Below are 22,741 nucleotides of genomic sequence, written 5' to 3' on the forward strand. Positions count from 1 at the left end.
TAAATGTGGAGTACATCATTTTACTTTTTAGTTTCTATTTTTTATTCCTCAATGTAACTTTGCACCACTTTGTGTTGTCTACTGCAAAAATCCCTATGAAACTTCTTCTGGTTTGTGGTTGTTAGAGACTAAATGTAAAAACTTTAAGAGCTATAAATTATTTAGCTGGGTAATGTATAGAATGCAACATTCTTCATCCGTGGTGTTGGTCATGCAGATGAGTAAACAGATACAGTAAGTTTTTTTGATGTCATTGTGTTGGGCTTTATTTCTCTAAAAACTTGGATCCTTTTTTTTTTTTTACAGCTACTTCCTTCTTTGTGGTATCATAATAATTTATTTAAACTGTTATGTAGGTGGGGCATTTGTGTTTTTTTTTTTTTTTTTTAGCTTTTAAAACATTTTACAGGTCACTGCTCAGAGGAAACAACTTCCACCAAGTAATAGTTCTCCAAATGAAACAAAAAACCCATTTGATTGCAAAACAAACAAGGGAGACTTTTGAATCAATTAGAAAAAAAATCAGTTTATTCAAAAATATTAGCAAATAAGATTATTGGTGTCAAGCCAATGATTAATTTAAAAATAAAATCAACAGTTATATTTAAAGGAGATAATCCATGTTTTAAGATTTGTGTGTGTTTATCTTATGCAGGGCAGTCCAGCACAGGCTCAGACGTTACCCTGGGACACCAGCCATCTGTCACTACCCCTCTCTAAGACGGGCAATGGAACTATGCACAGGGTAAATACTGTACCGCCTTGGAAAGGTGGATCAAATGTAACTGAACCAGTTCTATGGAATTCAGTAGATTTACCTGGAAAAGCTCAGTAGTTTTAACACTTGAAATTGTTTGTGTTTTAATCAGTCAGCTGCTGGGGCTTATGTGGAAAGAACATGTGCTGTGGAGTGACTGCATTTGGTTTATCCACACGTAAACATGTTTCAGTTTAAACAAAAGGCAAAAATGTTTCCTCATTCTCTTCGTCTGTTGATGTTTAGAAGCCTATTTCTTTCTCAGGTGTTGATTTGAGTTGTGGATTGTATAATTGTATAATTAACAATTGGAGATTAAAGTTCACTGAATGGTTAGTAGAGTTTCAGACTAAAGTTATATATTTTCAGCAGCCTCCAAAATTATTTTCACCGCTTAAGGATGTTGCAGAAATCCTAAAATGCATTACAATGAATTTGTAATGTTTTTTTTCATTATTTGAGTGTTTAAAGAGGGTATAAATATGATCTTATACTGATGCCAATTACTCTTCAAAATGGAAAAGACAAGAGAACATTCCCTTGTAGTTTGCTAATATACATGAATCTGGAAATGACTTCAAGGAAATAGCTACTACATACTATGCACAGTGTGGAGAAAAAAAAATGATGAAAATATTTTTATAAACTTTAGTGAACAAAGAGGGGCATTTTCAACATTTCCCATAACAACTTTTAAACTAAGGATGCCAAACTCCAGTCCTCAAGATCCTCCTTTTCTCCACTTTTAGGTACTTTCCTTCTCCAACATACCTAAATCATATCAGCAAGTTTTAGCTCTGCAGAGGCCTGGTGATTAGCCATTAGTTATTTCATTCAATTGTGCAGAAGCAGGGATGTATCTAAACATGGCAGGAAAGTAGATTTCAAGGTCTGGACATTAGATTTTTTGACATGCCATTGATAAAAAAGAACTTCTCTGTTCTACTCTTACATATGTAATTGTATTAAATTAGCTTAAAGCCTGTACGATTTTTATTTAAACTGTGTGCTGTTGTCAAACAAGACTAAGACTGAATGTTTTTGTAAGGTAGTCTGAAAGCATTCATATTTTTACAAACAAATGCTTAGTTGAATGTGAACACAGAGGGAACAATTACTTCAGAATGTGACACATTGAAAACTTGCAAAATCTTGCAGTTATATTTACATTAGGAATGCACTTCCTCTGTAGATTTCTTCGCTACGAATTGTTGAAATCTGGTGGATTTGATCTGATCAGATTTATTCCTATTAAATCAATCTGGTTGATTTGACTTGATAGGAACACAGTTCCTACAGGTAGGGGAGCTGTGTCCCCTACCTTCAGCCCACCAGACCCAAATCCAATGAAACACCTTTGTAATCTCAAGAAAAAGCATACAAGAAAAGAATTAGGATTCTGGATGATTTGTAGTGATTGTGTCAGAGAACACAATCGCTCCTATTGGCCAAAGGAGTGCAAAGGGGTGCTAATAATAATATACGGTAGTATATATATGTCTTGATTTTATGAGATTAAGAATCTTCACTAAAAGATTCATTTATCAAAAGCATTTTGCATATTAGTAGTATGTATAATTGTGGTTATTTGAATTTTGCATTCATAATGTTTTTATGTTTTTCTTTTTAACAAAAGATAGGTTTTAGAAAGATGTTTCGTTATCTATTTATATTATGTTACGTTTTCCACCAGCTATTTACTTTTTTTATAAGCCCTCAAAATGCCTTTTAATTAGTTGAATCAAAGCTACTCATCACAAGGATGTTTGCTATAATAAGAAAATGTGTTTATTTATTTACCAAGTGAGTCAGTACAGTGAAGATATACATTAATCTTTAATGATAATTCATTTGACTCTGGAAAAGTCTCTTGGCTTTTTATTTGTTAACTTAGTGCTTTTCCCGGAGAGCAAACATTACAAAATAATAATAATCTTGCACATGTTTAAGTGCAAGTAGCTGTGCTCTGTCATTTGTAAACAAAAACAGCACAAACCACAGACACACACACATGCACATGCATACTGCCCATCTCTTTCATGTGAATCTTTTGTGTTTGTGTTTCAAAACACGCTCAGAAGCACAGAGAGAGAAAAATTAGAAATTAGAAATTTCCAGATGGCTTTTTACTGCACTCTGACAGATTTTTCAACATTATGTTTTTTGGTTAGAGCGTGGGGAGCTCATCATCGTCATGCATTATAACAGCCTAGTTGAACTGGTGAAAAGGAGTCAGCCTTTAGAGCAACAAACAGGAAGACTAGTTGAATATTTTCATCAAAACAAATTTAAACCATTTACCCCAAATGTCCCAGTGTTGTAAAACTGAACATCTTGATAACAAAGGGTTTTATCTCGCAGTCAAGCTTATGTGTGTTTGAACTGATTAATTTATAGTTTTAAATGCTTGAAGAAAGCAGCCCCTGACGGAAATTGATCCATTCACCAAATTGGTGATGATGTCTGCGACGTAAATCAACACAAGCTTCATGATCCAGATTGCCAAGGATAAGCATTTTGCGTCTGAATGGTGCCTTGCATCAGCATTGCATCAGTGTTTCAAATTTAATGTTGTTCATCAAGAAAAGTGCACAGATGATCAAAGCAGTGGTTCCCCCCATCAAGTCAGCTTCAGTTCTGCTGACCTATATGTGTCGCTATTTATTCTGTGCTACATGACGTGTAATATGTACTGCATACCTCATGGGTTTGTGAACCAGGTGTTACAACCAGAATGACCCATATAACGTGCCAACATGGAGTGCACTCAAGTCTAGATTTTTATCTATGGAAATATCTTTGCAACCTTTTTTGCTTTGACTTCTTAATCAGTTCATCTGTGCTAGCTTTCAGCTTGACTTATAGATGATCCTGGGCTGAACTGAGTAGAGGATGAATTGATCTTCAAAGAGCATAAAACTTCACTGACAACTGCAGTTGAGATCAGGGTGCTTTGTTTGATTTGTACAAACCAACTGATTGACGTAAAGGCTCAAATTAAAAAGTTTGGATACTGAAGGGATTTAGAGCTTTTAAACAAGTTTTAGAAATTCATCATTTATGCAATGGGTTTGGATTGGATATGGTCATTATTAAAGAGAAGGTGACAACATTTGTTATGATGTTAAGAATCTAAGGTAAATTTTCCTTCAACATTAGGAAGAAACTTGGTTGGTTACTCACAAAGTAAACTCAAAGCTAAAGAGTTGTAGGTTTAAATCTCACCCAGGGTTTTTGTGTGAGAAGTTTATATGTGTCTTTGTCTATATGAGGGGTTTTAGACTTCAGACTTCCTCCTAGAGTCCAAAAGCATGCATGATAGATTAATTAACACCTCTTTAAGTGTGTTTCCAATATTCTACCCTAACCCTCAGTCTGCTGTCGTGTGAATTTTCACCGCTGCTGCTGTCAGTTCTGCTTGCTGATGTTGAGCGTTGCCTGACCTGTTGCTATGGTAGCTCACAGCTTTTTGAGAATGCTGTTAGCAGAAAACAGCTTTTTCTTGTAAAATTTAAAGGTTGTGACTTTCAATAACTAAACTTTAAAAAGTTATATTGTATATAGTAATGCCAAAATTGTTCCAATTGAAATATTTTGTATTTTCCTTTATGACGCTTCACCCCAAATTTTCTTGGTAAAAGCAGAAGTAACACCTCTCTACCTTAGCTAATTTCTCCCTGTGTGACCGATTCTTAAACCCCACACATTCAGTGGAAAATGTGGGGAGTAAAGAAAGCTACTCCTAGAAGACGCTGTTGAAGTCAAACTGTGCCTTGAACTCCTTCTTGGTATTAATATGCAATTTGTCTGGTTCTGCAAAGAATCCATGTGGTATTATTATAATAACAGAACTGCTAACTGAAAAATAGCCTTTATGATGATTAAAGAAACTCTAGTGTTTGGAATATATTTTATCTTTGAAGCAACTCCAGCATAATTGCTAAATAGTAAAACCATCAGTAGAATAATTTTTTTCCATCCAAGTGAGGTTTACCAGTGATCATATACTGTAGGCAAGGGTTATGTGTGTTGGAAATAAGTCCTGTGGAATGAAAGAAAGAGAGGAACCTCTAGACTGTATAATGATGGCTCAGTTGTACTTGGGCCTATTGTTGCCTCCAGCAATGTGGAAGAAACAGTTTAGTAAAGCAAAGTGGACAAAACAAAGAATTCATAATAATTCTGGAGGCAAACATCAAACCACCTGTAAATATGCAAGTGAAACGAGGATAGTTGTTAAACTAGAAAATTAATCCATCCTAATGAACTATAATCAAGAGTGGAGTCTTCAGATGTTCTCCAAACATGCTAATTTAGCTGACATTAAAGATCTTATTTAACACTATTAATTTTTGTTCAATGAAGTCATCTGTTGATTTTGTTGGAAAGTTGTTTTTAGAAGCTCTTTATTACATTAACATGTCCCTCTCCTGCACATGTTTAACTGCTCTTCTTGCTTGTTTTCTAGTTTCCACTTACCCTGAAATGTGGTCGCACACCTGTGTCAGCTTAGTTTGACGCATGTTGGGTAGAGTTGATGGGAGCAGGTGGTATTTGCACATAAACTGCACAGAACCGCTTAGTGTTTTTAATAAAACTCATTTGGATACTTTTATTCTACGTATTAAAATAAGGCAGTGTTTTTTGTTGAATTACTGAACAAAATATGATATAGACCAGCCATAAAATGATTTATCATTATTATATTTCTCTTTTCTGTGTGTTTTTTTTAATTATTGCCTCTTCTACCTCCCTGTCATCATGGAAGAATCATTGAGATTTTAGAAATAATAGTTTTAAAACTGCAAAAAAAAAAATCCTTTTAAGGTAGTCCCAGAGAAAGTACTGGAGTCACTGAAGTTTTCTCCAGATGTAGTGTAAATAGAATTGCCCCTCCCCCACACATTGCTGCTTATCTGCAGCATCACATCTGGCATGTATCACATCTGGCCGGTACGGAAACACTTTTAATGACAAAACGCCCAAACATCCGGGGTGTGGAAACTAAAGGAGTGCCACTTATCACTGTAGTTATAGTAAAACCTATGTTAGCAAGCTAACTGATCAAACAGCCTAATACATAAGCTATCAGCAATCAAATTTGTGTTGTTGAATAAGAAAGAAAATGAGAATAAAGCATAATATTTTGGGGATTTGTTTGTCATATATTTTTTATACTTTTATGTACCAAAATCTAAACAGTAAAATGTTTGTTTTTAATTTTGTTAATGTAACTATAATTATCAGCATTTTCTGTTAATTATTTTTTTTGTTTTTTATTAAAATGCCAAACACACTTACATGACCTTAGTTTAAGTTATTGATGTTCCAAACATTGAACTGGAAAATAAATTGTTTCAGAAAGTCCAGCTTTTTCATCCTTCAAGCTACTGCATTGCATCAGAATTTTTTTTTTTTTTCGTACAGTAAAATACTTATAGCATTTAAAACCTCCTTTGTGTGAAACCTGTTTCTCAACATTTCAATGTCAGCTCAGAGATAAAGGTTACAACACTTAGTCAGTTTGATGCATTCAAACTTAATGTGGCTTTGCCTGTGCTGAACCATTCCTACTAACGGGGTACATACAACTTAAAGCCTTTTCAGAAAATAGAAAAACTGATTAAACACAGAACTGGGTCTTCAAAAACTGAAGACCCAGTTTTTGAATAGGCTCTATAACAGAAAGTTAAAGTCATTCCTCAGAACTACTAATGCAACACATTGATACTTTGTTTGGTTTTTCCTATCAGTTAAAGGTTGAAGCTTAAATTACAATCAGCTTTTTTCTCGTTCAATAAAGTAAAGTATCTGAGTTGTATTGTATAGCTCTTGCAGACAGAAATAGTTGGACAGGGGTAAATGTGGCAATGTTAACTTGCTGTGATGATTCAGTTGAGCACACACCTTCCTGATGTGCTGTTATACACAAGACTGACTGTGTGGGCAGATAAAGGCAGCTTCCCTCTTGAATGGGGAAGTAGATTTCAACTGGTGCGCAGAGAAGAGGTGCATGAGTTTTTTACATTCAGCACTTGGACAAAAGGGCTGTCATGATATGAACCACAGGAGGCCGAGGAGGTAAAGTCGACAGAGAACAAGCCACTGGGAACTCGAATTGGCCTGAGCTGTGCGAGCAGCTGAGCAGTCATAATGAGCACCTTTGCTGTGAGTTTTCTTCTCTGTGTTATTGCTGGTTTTGCTCTGCGCTTACTGGGTTTTACTGGCAGCACATGATGTGATCTGCATACTGAGTTGGATTCAATCTGTTTGACTTGACTGCTTTGGAAATATCGTTTTCACATATTGGGTTTTTATGATTGGGGCAATAGTTGCTGACACCGTTTCTCTGTAGCTGAACAGAAAAGCCTGAGAGCAACAATTTTGAGTTAGAAAAAGAGCTTTGCTCTCTCACGGTTCAGTTACTGCCTCATTAACTTCAGATGAGTACAAACGAGTTAGTGTCTGTGTGCAAACTCTTGGGCTGGCTTAAAGTAGTCATAACTGGCAGGATGTTAACAGCCCAGAGAGGTAGTTTTAAGAGGTGATGTGAGTTTAGACTCATATCTGATCTGAGCTTAAATTTGTCAGCATCCTGTTTTTTTACAACAATATAAAACACACAAGTCTTTGCAACTTTAATTTTTACAGAAATGGACCAAAAGGGAACTGAAGATTAGATGTTACTTTATTCCTTTGCTGTCAGTTTAGAGGAAATACATTTAAACTCTTAACTTTAAGTACAGTGAACATAGCAGCTGTTAATCTTTGTTTTCAATTCTTGTCCTTATAACTTTCCGTCTTTCTTTTCAGCTGTCACCTGATTATGTCTTTGGCAGCCACCAGAGGAATACTGACAGCAGCTGGCAGACAAAGCAGGTCAGATTTTTCTCTACCTGCTGCACTTTTAGCACCAGAGGGCATTTAAAGCATTTCTTCCTGGCTTTAACCTTGGAACAAAAAGTCGAAGACAAAAGCTCCCTGTTCTAGTGTTACATACTTTCCCTGAACAACTGGATGCTTTTGCCTAACAAAGCAAGACATCAGAATAACTTCAGTGACTTTGCTTCCCACTAGATAAAATCCTGCCTGGTAATCAGTGTTGTGCTAGTTCATCCATAGCAAAAGCTACTTCTAAACTCAGTTCAGTACTCCATTTAAAAGACATGTACACGTTTTTTTTCCTCAGACCAAACTTTTCTTGTTTTAGGTCAATTTAAATTACAAAAATTATTTCTATTTGTTAAATTCCTCAATCATGAGAGAGAAAATATGTCACAGACTTAGCTGTTATTGTGGTCGACATAAGACATTTACATACAAAATTATTACTGTCTCCTTAAGCAATGAGGAATAGATGCTGCTGAAGCTATTAAGACAGAGTCATTATCCAAACTGCCTTGTACTGACATAGAGGAAGAACACATTATTCCAAAAGAAATAATAAAACATACACACAGGGACAGAGACCTTCAGTTTTGGAGACATGTCCAGTGGTCTTATAAAACTAAAGAGAAAATGTTTTACCATAATACAATATTTTATTGTGCGTCCTTTAACTTCTTTTCTGGGGATAACTAAAGTGGTTTAATTAAGTAGAGCATCGCTACATTTGGGGAAAAAAAGAGGATGCTTGTACCATCCTAACTGTAAAATATAGTGGCAGCATCATGGTGTGGGGCTGTTTTGATGCTGGAAGATGACATCATGAGGAAATAATATTATGTGAAAGTACTGAAGCCATATCGAAACACAGAGTAGGAAGTAAAAACCTAAGCATAGATTGGTCTTTCAAATGGACAATAAACCTAAGCATGCAACCAGCAATAAAGTGGCTTATGGACAACAAAGTCTGTGTTTTTGGAGTGGCCAGCACAAAGCCCTGATCTCAAGCTTATGGAGGGTTTGTGTGCAGATGTGAAAAGGAATGTGGGAGTGTGGCGGCCTATAAACCTGACTCGGTTACATCAATTCTGTCAGGGGGAACGGGCCAGAACTCCAGCTAACTAGTTTGTTGATGGAAACTATAAAGACCAAATTACACACTTCAAAGGAAGTGCTACCAAATCCTGAAGAACTGCATGTAAACTTCTGATTTCTTTCTTTCTTGTGTCATTTAGCACATAAACATATTGTTATTGTTGGATACATTTTATTCTCATCTAGTGTCTTCAAAGCGTATTTTTATAATAGGTGATTTTCCTAGACAGCTGCTCCCAAATATTTAAATATCTTGGGAGCAGAAAATAAAATTTGGACTGAAAGTATCCATATGGACTACATTTGTATCTGTGGTCATGGTCTTATTACCTTCAAGTTAACAGAGATGGAATTTGCCAGGAGAGAAAATTTTATTTTATTTTTGGCTTTGAAACTGTTGTTGCACAGTTGAAAACTCACAATAGTAGTGAAAATGACAAAAAATAATTGACAAAAGCCCTCATTTGTTGCATCTTTTTCTTGACAATTCTAAAGCTATAAAGACAACCCATGTTGTTGAGAAGACTCCAAAGCTGCAGCTTCTCTGTGTGTTTTTGCTTCATCTTCTGTCCATAAAGAAAAAGACAAAAAAATGAGGCAGTGTTGTTTACCCCAAAAAGCACAGCTTTTTAAGTTACATCAAGATAACTTAAAAATTCCCTCAGTGTTCCCTTGGATGACAAGCCTTTAAGTTGTTTCCCTTTTTGTTTGCATGCCTGGCTTTGTCAGTAGTCCTAATTTCTTTGTTGATGCTTAAGGAGCCTAAAATTCTTCTCTTGAATATCAAAAAAGTCTTTTAGATTTCCAAAACCTGCACCTCGGCTGTTTTACTGTAGAGAACATTAATGTAAAGCCAGCTATGCTGATTTGATTCTCAGTGATCAGCATTTATGCATATTAAGGTGGTGAAACAGCAACTCCTGGTTTAAAAGAAAGATTGTTACTCAAGCAGTTTCTACTGCAACATGTTGCGTCACAGTGGGGTGTGGGTGCTCTTGCTTTAAAGCTCTTTTTAAAGGCCTGCTCTTTGCAAAGCAGCAGATTTGGCTCTGAGAGTTAATCCTCCCTGTATGAAGAGATGCAAACATCAGTTGGGATCTTTAGGCTGATTGTTCTAACTGGGTTCCAGAGATGGGGAACTTTAATAAGGCTTTAGATGCACAAAAAGTAGAAGCCTTTTACACAGTTCTATGTTCTTACATGGGGCTGTATCTACGACTACTCTGCATTTAAAATAATTGCCTTTTATATATGTTTCCAAATTTTCATATCAAATTTTCGATTTTACTCAGAGAACTGAGAGGGTTTTCTAAAACTAATTAGAGAAGCGACAATCTGTTTAGAACAGATAAAGTGCAGTTCATTTACATACCATAGTTTTCACCAAAAATTGTATGTGAGCATTTTAGTAAAAAAAAAAAACCCAACAACAAAAAAAACAAAAAACTTGTTAAATGCTCAGAGCATCCATTTTACAATGAATTAATTTTTTCTTCTTTTATTTACCAAAGTTGGTCAGTCCGAGTCAGTTTGCACCAGTTCTTTCTAATCCAATTGCCCGATCACAGTTGCACCACAAAATATGAACCTTCTATGCTAGCAGTAGAACAACAATGTCATAAACAGCATGCATAGATATTCTGTAAAAACTGCAAATCCACTGATGATCAAAAGAAACAGAATGCTCTATCCCACATTTGGCAAAAATGCATTATCATTATTCTCAGTACCTTAAGAGAAAGTGGAATATGCCAGTTTTCCTTTATTCATATATTCAAACATGGTGGTGGTGTGATGGGCTTATGCTGCTGTGCTGAGGCCAGACCTGAAGGAATAATTGATGAAAGCAAGAATTGTGCTCTCCATAAGAAAATTGAAAAGGAATGTCAAACTCTTTTTTGTTTTACAACAGGACAGTGATTGAAAACACACCAGAAAGTTGATCTCTGGATGGATAACATAAATAATGACTTTGTGCTTGCTTAACATTAAGTCTGGACTTAAGTCCAAAAGAGATGCTGTGGCATGACCCTAAACATGAAAACCCTCCAGTGTGGCTGAATGAAACCAGCCATACAAAGAAGAGTGCTCTGGTTTTGTTTATCTGATATTAGTATTTCTTTGATGATCTGAAATGTTTATGTGAAAAAAAGAGAGGCAAGTGCATCTTCACAGCACCATAACATCTTTTGAAACCACTTGTATTGACTCACCTGTTTGTATTTCTTTGTTGGTTCATTTATATTCTCATTCTGTCTTTTACATGGCTTTAACCATTTGCTGGTAAAGAACATTGAGCGAGCCATCTCCTCCGACACGCTGAGCACATCTGTGTTGACAAATACAGAAGAACAGTGCCATAACTCTGGATCCCAGCATGATGTCAGGCCGGACTTCTGCCACACGCAGTCTGTGATCCCGTCTGAGAACGGAAAGGTATTGCCCTCTATGCAAACATGTTCATACTCTCATCAGCTGTGTGTGCGATGCTTACACAGAGGAAATAATTATCAATTAATTACTAAATAATTACCACACGAAGCCAAATGCCTTCTGCACACAAACACAGATGGGTGAACAGTGATGCTCTCTTTACTTTTTGTATCTGGTCCAGCTGCACAGAGATTCCTCCTCTAATGTGACCAACATCATTGTTGAACCTCCTTCTCCAGAGAGCTCTCCGGACAGTGACGGATGCACACCGGTGAGAAAACCTAAAATGTTGCTTGTGGATATGAATTCATGGGAAATGTTTTTGCTACAATAATTTCCCAAAACAGCCACTTCCTCTTCCTGCGAAAGTCCATCTAAAAGCCTGACTGAATGTGGTCAATTTTAGCAGTCTTAGCAATTGTCTATTATAATAATAATAATAATATAAGAGTAATGCACTCAGAAAACTTTCTAAATCAGCAATGTTTGAATGTATTTGCAGACTTTGTAAGGGGGGGTGATCAGTAATAATTGCCTTTCCAGCGAGCAGATCCACTACTACAACAGATATTTTATATTGTCTATAAAAAATACACCATTATTTTTGGGGGTATCTGTTTAAAGTTGCCTTCTCTCACTAACAAGTCTTCCCATACTGCACTGAGCACTTACAGTATAGCTTCACAGACAGTATTTACTCTCTCGCGTCCTAAACGGGGCCATACCGCAGTGGGAGATTTCACAGCAGCTCCCCTACTGCTATTTTTTGAGTGATGCAACAACCAAGTTAAATGGCTTCACTCAGGAGCCACTATATTACAGAGAGGGAAAAAAAAAACTCTCTGAGGAACTTCACTCATAACATTTAAACATGTCCTTAGAGACTCTTTTAATTCCAGCTATCTCTGCTTATTTTAGGTGTTACCGGTAGTGTTTCAGGATATGCCTGGATGAACATTGCAGGTTTTCATATTAAACTCTTTGACATGTTTTCCTAGGAGCTGGAAAAGGCAGGCCTCCTGAACAAGACAAAGATTGCAGAAGGAGGCAGGAAGCTGAGGTGAGACTGTATTACGGATAAGTTTACAGTTGAGATAAATGTGATATAACCCTGACACATTCTCCTCTGCACAATTTTTGATTAAAAAAAAAAAAGGAAATAGATTTTTAAAAACAATTTAAAAAGTGAATATTTTTTATTATTAAACTTAAGCAAAATTACTAAAATCCCTGCCAGATTTAGGATTAGTGTGACCATGTTTATCAATATATTTCTCTTGACTTGAAATTATTGGTAATGTTAAGCAGCCCAGCCAGAATCTGATAGTAAATTTGTGGATGGAGATAAACATTAAGTTGATAGGAAGGAGGCCAAATGTCTTGGAGATCATTTCCAAAATCAAATCTTTTATATAACATGACACCAAACACCATGCTAAATTACATACAAAATTGCCTAAATAATCATATATCTGCCAGAGACATGACTATTTATTTGGGTGCAATTATAACACAGCATTCTATGTTATGCTTGCCCTGTTCCGCTTTGACATCAGAGAACACAGCAACAATGGAATGTATTTGGAAAGTCAAAACATTTCTAGACAAATAGAGGAACAAAAAGGAATAAAAATCCAGAGTTGATCTAAATGTGTTTTTGCAGAAAAAACTGGAGTCCTTCCTGGGTGGTGTTGGTTGGAAACAGTCTGGTTTTCTTCAAGGATCCAAAATCTCAGACACCATCCAGCTGGGTGAGAATTCAGACAAACTATGTTTTTGTTTATATTTTTTTTTGCAAGAAAACTAAAACGACAAGAACAAAAAACTTGGTTTTAAAATAATAAACAGACAAAGTTTGTTGGGAACATTTTGCACAAGCAGTTTTGTCGTATTTGTTTTGATTTCAGAATCAGGTCGTGTGTTGAAGCATCTGTTAGGCCACATATATGGGTGCATATTGCAGCAATTAGCCAGTTGGCCATGATTTAATTATTTGTTGGTCAGGTACTTCCACCATGATTTTAAGAAGTTACAGTTTTCAAACTGACAGACCGTCACTATATTTGATTGTCCTAATACAAAGTTCAGTGGGAGTTTTTTCTATATTTGTTCAAGTCTACATATTATAGATATTAATAACATAGCTTCGACAATATTACATTTCAGAGTTGCCTAAATTTTACAAAACATATTGTAAAATGGTGGCCTGTTTAGTTAGTTCTCATATCCACTCACATTTGATTACAATCTTTCATTATCACACCTCTGTTTCATATTTCTCCTCTGTGTCAGGGTGGTTCTTGTCCCGAGGGAGAGTATCTTGCAGATTTTAAATGTCACCACTTTTAAACACACCAAATTTGAATATAGTGACATTATCAAGCAGCTGAAAAACTTGGTAACAGGCCAAGGAGATGATCTATTTGAATTAGGTTGGAGCAGAATCACTCCTCAAACTTGTAGAATGCGAGTTAGTTAGTACATATTTATTATGCATTCCAAGTAGTGATTCACTAAAATGTTCATTGATGACCAGATTCTAGCAATTGTCAAGAATCCTGACAATTCTTGAAACCATCCCTCCATCCGTCCACTGGCTATTCAGCTTATTTATTGTGGAGTTGGTGGGGGTAATTCGCAGGGTATCCCTAGACCAGGGGTGGGCACTCCTGGTCCTCGAGGGCCAGTGTCCTGCAACTTTTAGATGTCTCCCTGGTCCAACACACCTGAATCACCTCCCAAGTGCAGTCAGATTCTCCAGAGTCCTACCAATGACCTCATCATTTGACTCATGTGTGTTGAAGTAGAGATACATTTAAAAGTTGCAGGAGACCGGCCCTCGAGGACCAGGAGTTCCCACCCCTGCACTAGACATATCACCACTCTGTCTGCAAAAATAAAAATAAAATATATATATATATATTTTTCTCATTAGTAGACATAAAAATCTCCATATCTAACAGCTTATTTTGTCCTTTTAATGCCTTTAACTCGTATCTGTCAGTGGACATGCTGGATCCTTACAGGTTGGTAGCCTTTTAGCAATTAGAGGATTAAGATACATTTAAATCCTCTCTAGAATTTACAGAGTCCTGCTTTAGAAATGCTAACCACACTCATAGTGCTAATTGCTAATGTAAGAGCTTACAATAGTTCAACATGTCATTTTATCTTTTCTTTTGAAATTACAGTAAAAAAAAAAATGCTATTGTGCATCAACTTGTTTCTCAGACAGGCATGTTGTCCCCACCTCTGCTCTTCATGCATCTTCTTATATTTTAGTTTTTAAGGAAAAATAATAATTGTCTTAAATCTGTATTGATAGATCAAGGAATTGGCCACAAAAATTTAATTGCTACACTTCTAGTGTCAAGTTGAAAGAACAACTTCAACGTCTGCAGAGGTCTGAATTCCTCCTTGGAAACTTTCAGTTTCACCTACCTTAATTTTAAAATGTCACATGATCCCTGCATGTGTAAGATATAGTTGTAGATGTTGTAGCAATTTGTTTTTCTCCCTCCATCAATGAGTGCAAATATGTACTTTGTAATCTGCTTCTATTGCTAATGTAGCAGTTACCTGGCACACTTAGCTTAATTTCTGGTAAATCTCTCTGGTTTCTCACCTTGCAACTAGAACCTGTTAACTTTGGGTATTGTGCCATGAGAGTTGACATCTGAGATCACAGTAAAGCTACTGAGTTCCTCTGATTTAGTTTCTTTTTGTCTTTGCTTTAGTTCTGTTATTTACTAGTTCTCTCCATATATAGTGATGTTGGATCCACTCTTCAATAGTACCTTGTGCATTTGCCTCTTCTCTGTGCATTAGCCTGCACTTGCTTCCTTTTTAAATGCTCAGCCACACCAACATTATTAGAATATTAAAAGTACCACAAATTCAAAGGTTTCTTACTTTTTACAGCACATAACGAATACGAAACTAATTAATGTTATCTTCGGTAATCTGGACATTAAGACACAAAATTCCAGACTAATAAAACTTGTGATAGACTCTTCTGCTGCAGGAGTTGTGAGAAAAGCATAGATACGTGATAAAGAGAAAAAGTACTCCCTTAAAATGTAAAAATACATGTATTAGGAAGTTATTGGCTTGATTCTGGCTATGTAGACAAGAGAAAATTAACACATAATTTTTTTTTGCATGTTAATCAAACTCAGAAACCAGGAAACAGCCGTCCAGAGAGCAGTGTGGATTTAAGAGGAGCAAAGCTGAACTGGGCCAACGATCTGTCCAGCAAAAAAAATGTCTTCAAGGTAACACATTAATCAAGTGAAAATAGAGATATTTAGTTGATTTATTCAAAAATCACAAAAATAATCAATATTAATGTAAGTTGTGCACTCAGACACCAGATAAAAATGTAATTCCTGGAAGAAAGCGGTCACTTGTGCAGGAGGGAAGTGAGAATGACTTGATGATTCTTCAATGACCTTATCAGGAAAAAAAAAACAGTTTAAATGTTCCTTTCCAGAGAAATGTAGCTGAATCTGGTTGGGATTTTTGTCATTGCTCTTCTGTTATTTAAATCAAATCACCGTTTTCTAGAGAATTTTGTTTGTGTCTGTTTTAGCTGCGGACCATCACTGGCAACGAGTTCCTGCTGCAGTCAGAGACAGACTCTCTGATCAGAGAGTGGTACAACACCATCAAGAGTGTCATCGACAGGCTGGTGAGATAAACACAGACACAGAAACATGAAGTTCCAACTCACCATTTCTCTGTTGGTGGCTATAATGGTTTCCTGTTATATAAAAGAAGTTACCTCAGTATATGAACATTAACATTCACATCCAGACTTCTGTCTACTTCAGCTTAGGGGTTGTGCTTACTTATCTTAGCATAAGATTGTATTTAGAGACCTGTTAATACATTGACATGTTTATTTGATTGTTATTTAATTGTTTTTAGGCTTTGTTCAGTTTCTACAGGTTTTCGGGTTACATAAACATCTACCAGGTTCTGTTTCCTTTAGCAACTTAGTTCTGAACAACCACAAGATAATACCTGTGTTTTGTGGTATCTTGTGAATTAAAATTAAAGACAGAAGCCTGCGAGTTGTATAAATGTTTTGCCTTTTGATTATGGGGCTTTGGAAATGTTATCCAGATATGTAATTTAAAATAGGACTAGCCTAATACCAAAGGTACAACATAACATTTGACAGAGCTCAAAAGACGTCATGGTTTGACTTTTGGTACTGCTGGTGTGATGCACATTGTGCACCCATAAAATCTCTCCAAGGAGCTGCATTAATCAGCCCACTCTTTCCATGCCAATATTTACTGCAATAGTATGTGCTGGGGTCTCTGATGTGGAAAAGTGCACAGACCTCCAAATTGTACACAGGCTTGGCTGTGCTTGTTGTTGGGAGATTGAAAGTTGCAGTTAGTTTTTCATGCTGCAGTTTTATTGCAAATAAACCTTTCTGACTCTGAAACAATCACTTCTTTAGTGGAAAAAGGAGACAATTTGGGAGCACTGCGTTTTTCTGGCTACACATGTAGAGCTGCTCCAGAGTAAAAATATTTTTAAGCATACTATGCTCCATCTGTACTGAAAATCCCTTCACCTGCTCATACTCATGCTTAAGATAAGCTAAGGTACAGATCTGCAGACTGTGACTATTTTGGTCAAGCTAGAACAAACATAATATGTGTGGCTGTCTTGTTGTAGGCAGACAACAGGAAAAGCAGCTCAAAAGCTACTTGAAAACATTATAACTGTCATGTCCCATGGGGGAATCTGTCAACATTCTTTTTATTGGGTTCTTACTTTGATTTTGCTTGGAGAAGATTTTTAGTTCTAATGTTGTGATGAGGAAATCTCTTTGCTGTGATGTTTTAATACTTCCCATATTTAATTCTTGACTCATGTTCTCAAAATTCTCCAAGTATAATTTGTGTACTTTGTTTATGAAGTGTTATAGGTGATTTTCTGAAGCATGAAATAGTGGGCATTCTGTAAAATTATTTTCTGACTTCATGTTTCACTCTTGGTTGCACTTAGCAGGAAAACACCTCTTACAAACAAGTCTGTCATAGCCTGTAAGTGATTGATGATGTTAATGAGATCATCATCTGTGCCTGAGCTCAACTTCAAATGATTCAGACTTAGTTTCATCAAGTTTTCTCTTGTGGTGCAACAATTTTTTTTTAAGAAATCTGCATCTATTAGTAATGTTTAACTTCAGGGTTATTTTATTTCCTCAAAAGAACTCAAGATGCCTCTCATAACTGGGCAGACAGCTGGTTGATCTCTCAAGCTTCTTCTAAATCCAGAGGATCAAACAACTTTTTTATTAACAGACCACAGACAAGTTCAGGTGTCCATTATCAGATTTATTTCTTCCCTTACAGGACTGTAGGCTAATCTTTAACCTTTCTCTCTAAACTTTGCAAATTGCAGGTGTGTTTTTAAGTAATGTTTTAAAGTTAGATTTGGGGAACTCTATCCAATAAGACTGAACTTAAGTTGTATGGCGATGAAGAATAAAATTTCCCATTCCAGAGGTGCAAAGGAGACATGAATTGAATCAGTCTATTCAGGGGAGGTAAATATGCCCCTTTTGGGTTTTTACTTGTAAAAAAGCTGGCAAACTATGTATTTTGCATCCTCTTCACAATGCCTAATTTGCAAATAAATGTTAAATCGACTGAGCTTGAGGTGAAATGCCTTGCCAAGGGGAACATTGATATTGGACAAGAGGATAATGGACTGTAACCTAAGAAAAAATACTTTGAAGTTCTTGAACTAATAGGATAAAAAGCCAAAAGAAAAATTAATGTTCTTGAAAAACAAAAGAAAAATGTTTCATTTTCCAACCATTTCTTCATCAATAGTTCTTCGGGCTTTCTGGACGTCTTTGAAAGCTTGTCTTATTACTTTAGCTTGAAAGAAATGCATGAATAAATTTGGGATTTGTTTAAAACTCTTGTACCGTGTTACTCAATATCGACCTCCCTCTTCATTCTGCAGGATCGAGAAAATCCGTTAGAAAATGTCCTCCAGTACTCTCTGAGGCGAGCTGGCAGCGTGGAGATGCTTGACCACAGCGGTGACGAGGATGACAGGAGAAATTCTCGTAAGTCGTGCCCTCCTGTTGCCTCTGTCACTCCTGCCATTCCTCCCCTCCTCTCTGATTCACAGCCTCTCTCAGCATTATCACTATTTTCTCTGAACCTCCATGCAGGCTTCTTGCATCTCTCTATCGTGACTTCCATCATCTCTTCCATCAAGCCCACCTATTTCTTAGCTCAGCCCCCATGGCAGATAATCCCACCGTCAGTCCTTGCTCACCTCCGTCGTCGCCCGGCGCTCCCGCTTTTCATTCTCACCACCATCCCTCCTCCTCTGTTCTCCTGGCCCGCAGCCGAACGCCCTGCACTGACCTCCTCTACCTTGTCTTCCCTCTTTGCTGCCTCCTCTTCTTTTCCTTATATAGTCCCTCGCTCTGCATCTAACCTGGAAAACACAGAAAGGAAAAGAGTGAAGACCCGGTTGAAGAAGCTGATCCTGAAGAGACCTCCTCTGCAGGCTCTGCAGGAGAAAGGGCTCATTAAAGGTAAGATTTCTGTCTTAACATCTAAGTATCAAGATGTTTATTGAAAAATATAGATGGAGAATCATAAAATGATGTATTATTATACTACATTATTCTTTAAGCTGAATCACAAGATTATTTTAAAGTTATGTAAAGAGATTGTGTGATTTAAGTGAAACGGATTAAAGTTATGATGGCAGGCAGGAAGTGTCAGCATTTATCCTGCAGTGATGCCACATTCCCTGGTGATTTTGTGATGCAATTCTCCTGATATGTTTAGTAAGTAACTTTTTTCACACTAGTAACAAAACATAATTTATTCATCTTGCAGTGGGCAGTAATGTTATTTAAAATGTTCTTTATGAGCCATTTAATAAGCCGTGATTCAGATGCTTTAGGAGGAAAATACTTCAGCACCTTGTATAAGCTTCGTTTTTAAATGCTGTATGAAATAAATAACATTTGAATTTTCAGAGAAACATCATAATGCCTGGTCTATAAATACAGATATACATGCGTGTCCCATCAGGTCTGCTGATGAAAACATTAGAGCCATCTACACTGCAAAACAACCTCAACTTAGCTTTCTCTAAAAGAAGACTATAATATGCAGTAGAAAATAACTTGTCAGCAAATCTACTTACAGATTGTAAGCTATATTTAAATAACATATAGATTAATCAGCATCTTTGCCCATATAAAGCATTGAAATATGTATTAGATGTTTTTGAAAAACAAAGAAATGTATATATTTTGAAATATCGACCTGATCTGACTTTTTTAAAAATTTGTTCCTGACCAAAAGGAGATAGATTATTATCTTAAAAAGCACATCACAGTGAGTCACTAAAAACAAATAAGACCAATAAAACATATTTGAATACTTGAAGTATCTTAATCAATACAGACATATGTTCTCCACATATTCAATGTGTTTTACTGCATGACAGGGACGCTATTGTCAAAATCTTATAACAGTATGTCTTGGTACACAAACTGTTCGATTACACACTTCTATCATAATGATAATTATTCATAAATATATATATATATATATTATATATGCCGTGAAAAGGTACTTTAAGTTGACCCTAGACATTTAGAAGTTGGAAGGGAAGTTGATTGAACTTGACAGAGAGCAGCTAAAAATAAGAAAACAACTTGTTAAAACAGTTATTTTATAAACTAAGTAACAAGACGCTTTCTGCCTCCAGCGTCCATGGTTGACCCGATGGTCTGCCTGGTGACTCATTACCAGATTCATCTGCTGTGGCCGTGCCGTGAACTCTGCTCAGACCTGATTCCTTCACCTTTTTACTTTCACAATTTCTGTTCGCTTTTCCTTTAGACAGAACCTTTTGGGACAATAAATGTGCTTACTTCTTAGTGTTTTATGTTACGAGTAAGCTGTCGCAAATCCGTTTAACATATCCCCCTCGGCAAGGTATTTCTTGTCAGGAAAATAATCTGATTTTTGTTGACAACGATAAGCTGTCGTTTCTTACGGTTCCAGTTGACCCATAATCATCTTGGTTTTTCATTTTATGGTGACTTAATTCCAAAGGCTCTCCTTGTGTCAGAAAATGTAATTTTATAGTGATTTAAAATTAACATTCAGATTATTGGAAGGGTGACTTCTACAGTAGAATGTGCTTTTGAGGTTCGTGGCTGTTACTAGCTGCATGTTGTTCTTTTTTTGTTTTAACTCTTCCATTGTAGCTGTATATTGGAGACGCACATTTAAGTTACTCTATAGTTTATGGAGTACAGTGCACGATATGAATTGCATCATCTAGTGTGAGAGCAAACACGTCTGCTGGGAACTGACTCAAACGAGAGGGGGTTTCTCTCCCACTGAATGTCGTTTTTGGAAGATTAACTGCATCTTGTAGCTCTGACATGATGAAAACAACCTTTTAAACCAACATGGAAAAAAACAGCCTTTTTGTGTCCATCTGTCTTCGCCCCTTAGATCAGGTGTTTGGCTGCCGCCTGGAGATGCTCTGCGAGAGAGAAAGGAGCACCGTCCCCCGCTTCGTCAGACTTTGCACAGAGGCTGTGGAGAAGAGAGGTACAGTCACTGGAAACACGTGATCACAGCTGACTGTGGACATTGTGTGGGGGGGTAAAGCAGGTCCTGAAATCTGTTTTGAGCATCAGCTGACAGCAACTCTGAGCCCACTGCTTTTACAGAGTTGTGCCATAAATCCTGTAAACCGTAGCTGCTAGAAATAGTTGTGATGGCCCAATGGAGAGCAAAAATAACAATGCTGTGATCCAGAGAAGACGACAGCTGCCAGACCGGGAGAGATAAATGAGAGAAAATGTACTTGTTTTGAAACAACACAACGATAAATATTTCATGCTCACAAGGTAAAAAAGCTATTAGGATTCTAAAACCTGGTTTTGATTAATTAAATATGTCAAGGGAATAACACCGTGAGTTCAAGGCATTTAAGTCTATGATGTAACCTTTTCGACAAAGTGAGACAAATATTTTTTTTTTTTTTATCTTGTGAAAAAACTAGAAATAACAAAGGCATAATACTCTCTGATTTCTTAAAGGTATAAAACAGTTTATTTGCTTGGATAAATAAGGAACTACAGTGTGCAAAAGATTAAAGAAGCTTAAGTAGATTATCCTCTTTAGCTTTAATTTATTTATTTAATTTACTGTCACAGATGAGGAGGAAAACTATTAGTTTCACTTCGAGTATACTACTTCACACCTTCCACACTACTAATTATGAGTCTGTCTGGATCATGTGATGAAAAACAAGTTTATCAATCAATATGCAAAAAGAACATATCAAGCATCTAATAATTTGCTTGAGTTTTCTCATTCCTTCTGAACTGGTGTAGCCAATTCAGATTTGTAGGCCATTCCTTTAGGTGACATTAACTTTGTTGTTTTTAGGCTCTTTTGTCAGTAATTTGACCGTAGGCATAGGGTCACTGTCCATTTGGAAAATCGTATGTTCCCAGTTTTACTTTCATGGCTGATGTCTTGAGGCTTTCATTTAGTTCTACAGATATTGCTTTGTTTATGACACCATCGGCTTGGTGAAGTTCACCTCTCCCTCCCTGAGCCAAACACCCACACAGCATGATTCTGCCACTCCCATATTTCACAGCTGTTTTGATTTCTCAAGCTTGCTAGTTTCTTCACTTTTTCCTCAAAATTTAACCATGGTCATTTGTTGTACATAATTAGATGGAACTGACTTTACATTTATGAATATAAACTCCTACTTGCTTTAAATAGCTCCTCCAGACAGTATTTTTTGTGAATCAGTGTTGAAATCAGTGAATTTTATTTTTTTTTTTTTTTTAGATGACATAGTCACACATTTAAATAGTTGTTGGATTACAAGACAAATTGAAAATTTATTTTAGACAAAAATCTTACAGTTATAATAGCATCAAGTAGCAAATGTGATCTTGCTGTACCTTTTTAGATCTGCCTAGTGGCTATAGATTTACAAAAGACATTTTTGCTCCAACTTTGTAGGTCGGCTGTTAAACGACAGGTGGTGAAATGTTACGAAAAAGCTCAAGGTGGTCAGAGGATGTCATGCAATCATGTAACATGTCTATTTCTATTTTGGATTGCAAAACATTGTGAAACTTCTCTCATCTCCACTTTGTCTCTCAAATTCAGGGACTTACACAGCACACTTCATTTTCTCAATAACTTATTGATTCACATGGCCAGGATTGTCAGACGAAAAGGCTACCTCTTGTATCTAACTTGTGTGTGCATGTGTGGGTGTGTGTGTGATGTGTTGCAGGACTGGACACTGATGGCATCTACAGAGTCTCGGGAAACCTGGCTGTGATTCAGAAACTTCGCTTTCTGGTGGACCACGGTGAGGATGATAGAGAGGAGGGGGGAAAAGCACTTGTGTCAATTTCTGCTAATTCTGTCAAATACAATGATATTTAGCCTAAATGCTCAGTTTTTTACTTTCCTCTTTTACTCAAAAATATAGCTGTTATTATGAAGAATA

At 36.5% G+C, this 22,741-nt stretch overlaps 1 protein-coding gene across 3 annotated transcripts in view; it reads left to right on the forward strand.

Annotated features, from left to right (window-relative positions):
* The window catches only part of arhgap9 (Rho GTPase activating protein 9), a 56,307-nt gene that overhangs the window by 22,077 nt on the left and 11,489 nt on the right, over positions 1–22,741 (forward strand). For all 3 annotated transcript variants that reach the window (XM_044122183.1, XM_044122185.1, XM_044122184.1), the window contains exons 6-17: positions 656–745; positions 7,571–7,636; positions 11,027–11,173; positions 11,352–11,441; positions 12,169–12,230; positions 12,834–12,921; positions 15,349–15,444; positions 15,762–15,860; positions 18,167–18,272; positions 18,633–18,752; positions 20,704–20,802; positions 22,523–22,600. In XM_044122183.1, the coding sequence (XP_043978118.1) occupies positions 656–745; positions 7,571–7,636; positions 11,027–11,173; positions 11,352–11,441; positions 12,169–12,230; positions 12,834–12,921; positions 15,349–15,444; positions 15,762–15,860; positions 18,167–18,272; positions 18,633–18,752; positions 20,704–20,802; positions 22,523–22,600 (1,141 nt within the window). The remainder of the gene's footprint in view (positions 1–655; positions 746–7,570; positions 7,637–11,026; positions 11,174–11,351; positions 11,442–12,168; positions 12,231–12,833; positions 12,922–15,348; positions 15,445–15,761; positions 15,861–18,166; positions 18,273–18,632; positions 18,753–20,703; positions 20,803–22,522; positions 22,601–22,741) is intronic.

Source organism: Gambusia affinis, linkage group LG07 (genome assembly GCF_019740435.1).
Source record: "Gambusia affinis linkage group LG07, SWU_Gaff_1.0, whole genome shotgun sequence".
In the NCBI taxonomy this organism is placed as follows: domain Eukaryota; kingdom Metazoa; phylum Chordata; class Actinopteri; order Cyprinodontiformes; family Poeciliidae; genus Gambusia; species Gambusia affinis.